At 39.0% G+C, this 8,676-nt stretch overlaps 2 protein-coding genes and 1 pseudogene across 4 annotated transcripts; 1 reads left to right on the top strand and 2 right to left on the bottom strand.

The window, feature by feature from the left end:
* Positions 1-1,203, top strand: part of LOC104784021 — a 2,839-nt pseudogene extending 1,636 nt beyond the window's left edge.
* LOC104781076 (ABC transporter G family member 27-like) lies at positions 1,189-6,546 on the bottom strand. 3 transcript variants are annotated; one of them, XM_010505671.2, is made up of 15 exons: positions 6,334-6,546; positions 6,101-6,193; positions 5,580-5,652; positions 5,093-5,481; positions 4,926-4,999; positions 4,523-4,589; positions 4,331-4,364; positions 4,129-4,200; positions 3,886-4,041; positions 3,613-3,796; positions 2,553-2,861; positions 2,153-2,440; positions 1,785-2,069; positions 1,608-1,715; positions 1,189-1,532 (listed from the first exon to the last, which is right to left on the bottom strand). In XM_010505671.2, the coding sequence occupies exons 4-15, from the start codon at positions 5,469-5,471 to the stop codon at positions 1,311-1,313; spliced, it is 2,178 nt and encodes a 725-aa protein (XP_010503973.1). In that variant the 5' UTR covers positions 5,472-5,481; positions 5,580-5,652; positions 6,101-6,193; positions 6,334-6,546; the 3' UTR covers positions 1,189-1,310. The 3 variants fall into 3 exon arrangements, with proteins under 3 accessions (XP_010503973.1, XP_010503972.1, XP_019100290.1); XM_010505670.2 differs by lacking the exon at positions 4,523-4,589 and having other exon boundaries at positions 4,129-4,364; XM_019244745.1 differs by lacking the exons at positions 3,613-3,796; positions 3,886-4,041; positions 4,129-4,200; ... (5 more) ...; positions 6,101-6,193; positions 6,334-6,546 and adding exons at positions 2,945-3,128; positions 3,218-3,373; positions 3,461-3,585.
* Positions 6,751-8,605, bottom strand: LOC104781075 (ATP synthase subunit d, mitochondrial). Its single transcript, XM_010505668.2, has 5 exons — positions 8,327-8,605; positions 7,789-7,870; positions 7,446-7,510; positions 7,236-7,322; positions 6,751-7,112 (listed from the first exon to the last, which is right to left on the bottom strand). The coding sequence occupies exons 1-5, from the start codon at positions 8,495-8,497 to the stop codon at positions 7,011-7,013; spliced, it is 507 nt and encodes a 168-aa protein (XP_010503970.1). The 5' UTR covers positions 8,498-8,605; the 3' UTR covers positions 6,751-7,010.

Here is an 8,676-nt window from a genome sequence, read left to right as displayed (position 1 = left end):
TAATCGAGATTCTGATAAGACTGCCGGCGAAATCTCTCATGAGATACAAGTGCGTCTCAAAGCTTTGGCTTTCCCTTATCGTTTCTCCATACTTCACCAACCTATTCCTTAGATCCTCACCTCGCCGACGTTTGGTCGCGTTTATAGTGGATAAAAGACACAGGATCGGCAAGTATGCCTTGCTCACATCATCATCATCGAGTCATGATCACTCAGTCGTCTCAGTGATCGATCAAAATCTGTCTATGCGGATAATAGGAAGCTACTTTGTGAACGCTGTTCGTGGCTTGGCGTGTTTCAGTGCTGGGAGAAGACTGCAAATATGTAACCTTCACACAAGGCAGCTTGTGGAATTGCCTATTATAAGATCTCAAGTAAAAGGTAACAACGTGTGGAACTATTTTGGACACGATCCTGTTCATGATGTATACAAAGTGCTTAGCCTGGTTTGGGAGTTCACTAAGGAACGTAGAGTGAGGTTAGAACATCATGTGTTGGTACTTGGAGCTGGAGCAGTATGGAAAAATACTCAATGCCACATTCCTCATCATAGTCCTTACAAACGAGGTATTTCCATTAACGGTGTTTTGTATTGGAGCAGTATGGAAAAATACTCAATGCCACATTCCTCATCATAGTCCTTACAAACGAGGTATTTCCATTAACGGTGTTTTGTATTATGGAGCTCGGACTGATGAGAACAACAAATATGTGCTTATGAGTTTTGACTTGACTTCTGAAGAGTTCAATTTGATTGAATTTCCCAATGTTCCCGGCTTCGGGAGCTTGAGTTGGATGGATCTCATGAACTACAAAGGAAGAGTAGCTTTTTATAGCAGTTACAGACTACTTTGGTGGGATTCAAGTTCTCTTATGAAAGTTTGGGTTCTTGAAGATGCTGACAAGAGTCAATGGTCCCTTGCCAAGACTATTTTCTTGCCTGTTTCTCAGATGGATTTCACGCTTAAAGGTTATCAGTTGCATACGGATGGCACTAGTCGCACTGGCCAAGTTTATTTGATAAATGGAGATCTCACGCCGAATCAACCCGTTCGCTTTTTCGGTTATGACGTAGAGAGGAATGAGATAACTCGAAGGATTGAATGAAAGCTATCATTGCTTGGTAGGTTTAAGAAGACAAAATATTGGTTGTGGTCAACATTTTGGGATGATATTGAGAACATCATGTACTAGGAAACCTAAATATAGTAAGTCATTTTATTTTTTTTCATTATAAATTAAGTGGATATATACATAAACAAGCAAACACTACATACACAAAGTAAATGCAATGCCTTTTTGTATTAAACTTAAGTCGAAGAGTGGAGCTTCATCCTTCGAAGAGAGAGGTAGGCTAAGAGACGGTAGCCTATAATCATAGCTACAAGAGCGCTCACTTCTTTAATCCCACTCTCAATTTCTTCCCCGTTTACGTTTTCCATGATTTCTTGATATTGTACCTTCACTAGGAGCTTGTATGTGTGGTAGTTGAAGGACATGAAACGTATCCAAGCGATGAAAACTGGAACTTTCTGCCAAAGTAAATAAGAGTGTCAATTAATGCATTAGAGCTGTCAAATTCCTCATAAAAAAGTTCTTGACTTTACCTTCACAAAATAGCCACCAGCGAGCATGAAAGTCATTACAGTTACTGATGCTAAAGTTGTGGCCTTCTTCAGATCCATTAAGCTCGCTCCTATTGCTAAACCAAGTCCCTAAGACAACATTTTCATCATTAGTTGTTAGCACTTTCTGCTCAACAGGTCCTTTTTTTATGGAATTACCTGAGCTGCAACGATGCATAGGAAGACCGTGAGCACACTTAGGAAAAAGGATTCAGCACTTAATCTCAATCCAGCCATAAAATATACAACAACTAGGAAAAGCACAGGTAATATCAAGTCAAGTGGCAAGTCGCTTGTGGTTCTAGCCACAAAATATGCACTTAATCTATACATATTTGACTCTCGTTCCTTGCTCAGCATTGCTCTCTCTTGAGGAAAAGTGAAGATCGCCGTAAATACCGGAAAGAATCCCCAGAATACGGCAATGAAGAAGAGTAGCCCTACCTGAGATGCAGAGGGAGTTCCATTTTCAAGATAAGAGATGACCAATTACAGCTCATTTCTAGACCATAAACATGTATCTATACCTGATCTTGTAGGCCTTTGGGATGATGAATGTCTGATTGCCACCAGAGTAAACCTAAGATGATGGCAGTGGAGAGAACTTGAGTAACTCTCAACCAGCTGAAATAGTCATGTCTCCGTTCTTTGATTCCCCTTAAGGACAGTAAACAATACTGTTCCCACCAGCTTAATCCCCATTCTCGTTTGGGGCAAGTTATCATCAATTTAACTTCTTCCTCAAGTGGAACTGGTGCCATAAGTTTCTTCTTTTCCACGACTGAAATCTGTGTCTTGTAAGCTTCCTCAAGATACTGTGTTTCCACATCAACATAACATTTATTATATATAGATTTAAAGGAATCATTTGTTAACAGCTGTAGCCGAATTATCTTGGTATGTTAAGGTAGCTCATCCTTATCTCACCTCATATACAATTGTAGGAGTTGGCTTGGAAGATCTTATCTCGCTGCAAGAATTTTCCATCTTCATTTTCTTTTTAAGAGCTGAGGGAATGGAAATATCGTTCATGTTTCCATTAGCTAAGTCCAATAAGAATTCTGCAGGGTTCATGGCGAGTAGAGGAGAACATCCTATGGAAGAGAAATAAGACATTGCGTCTGATGCTTTCCCAAAGTAAAGCAAGCTTCCTCTACTGAGTACAACCAGCTTGTCAAATCTGTGAAAGAGCCTGCTTGACGGTTGGTGAATTGTTGTTACAACAGTTTTCCCCGCCTGCATGCCAACAAATAAGAACTAGGATATGGTCAAATCCAGACCAAAAAAGGATTTGGAGCTGTAAAGAGTGAATATCTAACCTTTGCTATACTTTGTAGCATCTGAACAATCTTAAGAGCAGTAGTAGAGTCCAAACTAGAGGTGGGTTCATCAAGGAGAAGAAGTGAAGGATTAGTCATGATCTCATTCCCAATAGAAACCCTTTTCCTCTCCCCACCTGAGACACCGCGCACAAATGACCCTCCAATCATTGTGCCTTGGCACCTAAAAGATATAGTCACAATCTTCTAATTAGGTTCCATTCTCAAAAATCATACTAATTTGTTAGATGGTAGTAATAGATAATAATGTACCTTTCCAATCCAAGCTCTTGTATCACACTAACAGCTCTTTGTTCCTTCTCCTGCTTTGTAAGAGTTTTAGGAAGACGTAAACGAGCTGTGTAGGTCAGTGTCTCTATTACAGTTAAGTGAGGGAACAAAACATCCTCTTGAGTCACAAATCCAATCCTGCCATGGTGCTTTCCCGTGTCAACCGTAAACTTATACATGCATCTACATATTCACCAAAAGACCAAGCTGGAATCTTCTAACTACCTGGTTTTCAAGTGCTTAGAATATGGCTTATCATTGTAGCTAACCAACCCACTGACGTTTTGCTGATTAAATCTGCCACCAAAGAAATTGAGTAGTGTAGTTTTTCCACTTCCAGAAGGTCCCATGAGAGCTAGANAGAGTGGATATCTAACCTTTGCTATACTTTGTAGCATCTGGACAATCTTAAGAGCTGTAGTAGAGTCCAAACTAGAGGTGGGTTCATCAAGGAGAAGAAGTGACGGATTAGTCATAATCTCATTCCCAATAGAAACCCTTTTCCTCTCCCCACCTGAGACACCGCGCACAAATGACCCTCCAATCATTGTGCCTTGGCACCTAAAAGATATAGTCACAATCTTCTAATTAGGTTCCATTCTCAAAAATCATACTAATTTGTTAGATGGTAGTAATAGATAATAATGTACCTTTCCAATCCAAGCTCTTGTATCACACTAACAGCTCTTTGTTCCTTCTCCTGCTTTGTAAGAGTTTTAGGAAGACGTAAACGAGCTGTGTAGGTCAGTGTCTCTATTACAGTTAAGTGAGGGAACAAAACATCCTCTTGAGTCACAAATCCAATCCTGCCATGGTGCTTTCCCGTGTCAACCGTAAACTTATATATGCATCTACATATTCACCAAAAGACCAAGCTGGAATCTTCTAACTACCTGGTTTTCAAGTGCTTAGAATATGGCTTATCATTGTAGCTAACCAACCCACTGACGTTTTGCTGATTAAATCTGCCACCAAAGAAATTGAGTAGTGTAGTTTTTCCACTTCCAGAAGGTCCCATGAGAGCTAGAAGCTCCCCTGGATATGCTGAACCACTAATCCCATTCAATATGCTCTTTTCTGATGAAGATGTCATACCTTTGGTCGTTACCTTGTATGTGATATCTATGAACTGCATAGCACATAAAAACAATTGATTTGATCAATAAGTTTTGCAGGCAAAAGTTACCTATATGCCTTAATTCTCAAGAATACCATTATGCTTGAATTCACAGAAATATGACTTAGATTATCTCTGATTTATACAAGACAATGCCAATATAACCATACCCTTTTGGTCCAGAGCTTCACATGTTGCCGATAACCAGCAAATGGTAGTTGAGCCTCCTAAGCTTGACTTTTAGGAACCAAAGTTAGACCAACAAAGAAGGCAAACAGAGGTTTCCAAATGTCTTAATGCAATGATGAAGCTTATTCTACTTGTAAAATTTAGGGATTTCTTCATCATGATAGAAAATGGCGAATTCTTATTTACGAAACATCATATGAGATACAACAGACCCATTGAAGTTTGAACTGACCAATGGCAGCAAAATTTAATATATTATATGGACTTTTTGATGTTGGTGGTTTAATTAGATATCTCCATCAGTGCCTGCGCTCAAATAGAGATACCATATAGATCAATTTCCCATGTTTCCCATAATATTATCTATCCACGGAAATGGGTTACCTTCAGATATATCGGAAAGGTTGGTTCTGCCTGAAACTTGACCACACTACTGGTTGCTGCTTCAATATCTTCCACTGAAACATGAAGGATAGACGAGCAAGAACCCAATAAACTCCAAAGTTAACATCAAGACTTCAAGCAGGTGTTTTGTTAAATGGTTTTCTTACAGAAATCTTCATTGCTACATCGTTCTGAAGCAATGATCTCTTCGTGTGGCACAGTAAAGCCAGTGAAAGAGAAGGAAATTCCATGGGAAGCACTGGAGGCTCGGCTAAGAGCAGCACCACCAGTGAGACCAGCAAGGTCAAGAGCAGGGTGTGCACTCTTGGCCTTCCTTATGTGAGTGTTCCTTCTGTATTTGCTGCTGCTACTGTGGCTCGACGATGATAATGTCCTTGCCATCATCACATGCTGCTTGCTCCCATGGCTGCTTCCATCATCGTTGCTGAAATCAAGTGAACTAGACTTAAGAGCTTCTGCGAGTGTCTCAGATTTGGCCTTGACCAATCCGGATGATGATGATGATGATGAGGTTCCCAAATCCATCTTGTTTTCCCTACAGTTGTTACAAAATCAAAGGTCAAAAGAATTGAACTTTTTCTGTTGAACCATTAATTGAGCATAAAGTCTCATTAAAAGGGTTACAACTTATACCTTGTGTTGAGGTTATGGGAAGCTCCCTGTTTTGTAGTTATGTTTGAAGCTTGGACACACACAGACACATCACCTATTTATAGAGTTGGGAATGGGAGAGTAAGTAATACGAATATACGGTATATACCATTGGATTGATATATGTAAATGCTAAAACCCTTTGGGACTTAGACACGTGATAGACATGAGAGCTACGAGCTAATATCTGGCTAATGCATTTTACAGATACGCGTTTTACTTTAAAGAAGAAAACTAGTCTTATCTCCTCTGATAACAATTATTAGCAAAAGGCCAAAACCTGACTTTCGGTTGAACAAAGAGGTTAGGAGAAAAAGAGCACGTGGATCTTGATTTCTCTTACACCAATAAAGAAAGATTTGTCTTTCCACTTAACACTATTGTGCATTATGCTCTAAGCACATAACTAATCTATACTATTTTCGTGTAAGTATTATACAAGCAGTAAGATCATGAACACTAGATTATCAAAATGCAAAAAAGATAGGAGCTTCAGTTCTTACCAGAGTTTTAACCCAAGTAAAGTTGTATTTGGTAAATTTTTTGCTCCTATCAACTGGCTCAGTCCCATCTGGAGATTTTGGAAATCAATTCCACTAGACAATCACAAAGCATCAGACAAGACATGATTAATTCCGACAGAGACTAAACGTGAAAACAAATTACATATAGCAGCAATCGATTATAATAGTCCTCAACGGTCGGTACAGACTACAGAATCGAAGATCTCACTCACCTTCGATAACCTCATAGCGCAAAGGCTCCATAAGCTCTCGACTCAAGCCATAAGCATACGACCTCTTACACGCGCTACAATGTGTTTCGAAGATCATGTTTTTGAAATAGATTCAAATTAATTGCAGAAATTAGCAATTTTGAACGAAGGTTTCAGTTATTGAGGAACGTAAATCTGGGTGGGATATGTGTTTGGTCGAGAGAAAAACTCTGAAATCCGGTTCGAGGTTAACCGAAGACAGAACAACAAACCAACAGACTTATCAACCAAAATTTTGAACACCATAGTTGGTTCAGATTTGTCTTCGTAGAATTGGTTAACTGATACCCAAACAAAGTTGACTCTTTTTGGGTATCACTATCTTGTTGCTACCTAAGAGAGGAAATGCAACAAACACACGACACAGAGCCTTAACAATGATAAAATTGAGGAGATCATTTCACTCTTATTATTTACTGTAGAACAAAACGAAACAATTTTATGAAATTGATAAACTAAAAACCAAATCGGTTTATCATCACTGAATCTCCAATGAAGATCTCAACACTGCTGAAGTGAATGGTGGTGTACTTATTATTATTGTCATCATTGGCTCACAAAATCACAGTAAGAGAAGAACAGAGAAAAAAGAGAAAAGAGAGTGTTGTTTTTCCAGGCTGGAGGTTAGAGAAACATGATCAGTATCCCCAGTTGTCATTACGGATTTCGTCATCAAACTTCTTTTTGAGTTCTGGGTGCTTCTCAAAGTACTCGTCTGCAGTCATGGTGCTCAGCTTTTTCTGATTACACACCAACACACACACACAGATAAGAAAGATCATTATATCAGAATCTTGAGCTCAAACAATATACACAGCAAATCAAATTTCATATAAGAGGATTTGTTTCTTTGGGGTACTTACGCTAATCTCTTGGACATCAGCAATTTCTTTCTCCAATCGTTCAGACTCCTTCAGGGATTTCTGTTCTGCTTCTTTCAGTTCCACCAACTATACATGTATAGCATGAAACAAAGCACAAAACAACCACTGAGTTAACTGAAAGAACTCATACAAGGGAAACCTTATAAGAAAACAAACATAAACAGTCGAGTTGCGCAGCTATTTGCTCACCAAAGCATCAAACTTTGGCTTGTACTCAGGAGTGACAGTGTCAACAAACTTGGGAATCTCAACGCCTGCAGCATACAAATAACATCAATAAAATCATACAACTTAGTTTCTTCATAGTCTCTTTTGGTATACGTCCACAATCCCAACAACCGAATGAGAAAAATAAAGCATAAGGGAACTTTGGTTTCAGCCCCACTACAAGGCAGATATCTCTCAAAACTTTCTAGTCAGGTTTGAGAATCGAATAAAGTCAAGCAAAGATTTGTGTTTGCTAAACAAACTAGATAAAAGAAAAAACATTTTTTTTTTGCAAATGTTAACAAGAAGGCAAGGGAGAACTTACTGTCGTAAGCTTCCTTGTACATGTCCACAATGCCAGACCCAATACCCTTTCTGTAGAAATCCCAATCTATGGGTTCAGGTTCCTGGATAAAAAAAAAATCAACCAGAATAAGAAAACTCACTCCACAACCCAAGACATAACAGAAAGAATTAGGGCATGTGTAGAACTAATCAGAGTACATGAAAACAATTAGGCTATCTTATCAACAGAACAATGATCAACAACAGTGTTTTCCTCAGCACAATCCCAACATTTCAAATGCAAATGAGCGATAAAACAAAGATCAATCACAATGTTCTCTGATGAATACATCTTTAAGGAAATAGATCTTAACCAAAATATTCAACTATGGGAACACACACCAACAATCTGAAAACGTAAAAAAAAAAATCGTGAAATGGATCACCTGATCCAGATTCTTCCAGAATACTAATGGCAAATCGAAATGATAAAAGATCTAAAACAAAATTCCAAAACCCAGCAGTGACAAAATCCAGATCAAAGAGAAGAAGGTAAATCGAGAGAGAGAGAGAGAGACCTGGCTAAACTTGGTCTGGAGTTGTGTGTTAACCTCATCGAAAGCACGACGAAGGTTAGAGAACTCTCTACGAGCCTCATCGGTGACAATAACCTTAGCCATACCATCCCAATCGATCGTCCTTGAAGCTTTGAAAGCCACATCCGCGATTTTCTTACCGGCTCCGCTCATTTTTTTCTCGGCTCTTTTGCTCTCAATTTAACCCTTAGAATACACACACTGACGAATGCGAAGAAGAAGAAAAGGAGGAAGAAGATGTAAAAACGTCGCCTGATCCGACCAATGAAGGAAAGCCCTAGAATCCCTAAAAGGCTTACAGGCCCTTTTATTTCTCTTTCTTTCCACATTAA

Source organism: Camelina sativa, chromosome 4 (assembly GCF_000633955.1).
Source record: "Camelina sativa cultivar DH55 chromosome 4, Cs, whole genome shotgun sequence".
In the NCBI taxonomy this organism is placed as follows: domain Eukaryota; kingdom Viridiplantae; phylum Streptophyta; class Magnoliopsida; order Brassicales; family Brassicaceae; genus Camelina; species Camelina sativa.
The sequence above is the reverse complement of the archived record's forward strand: the minus strand, read 5'-3'. Positions and strand labels throughout refer to the sequence as shown.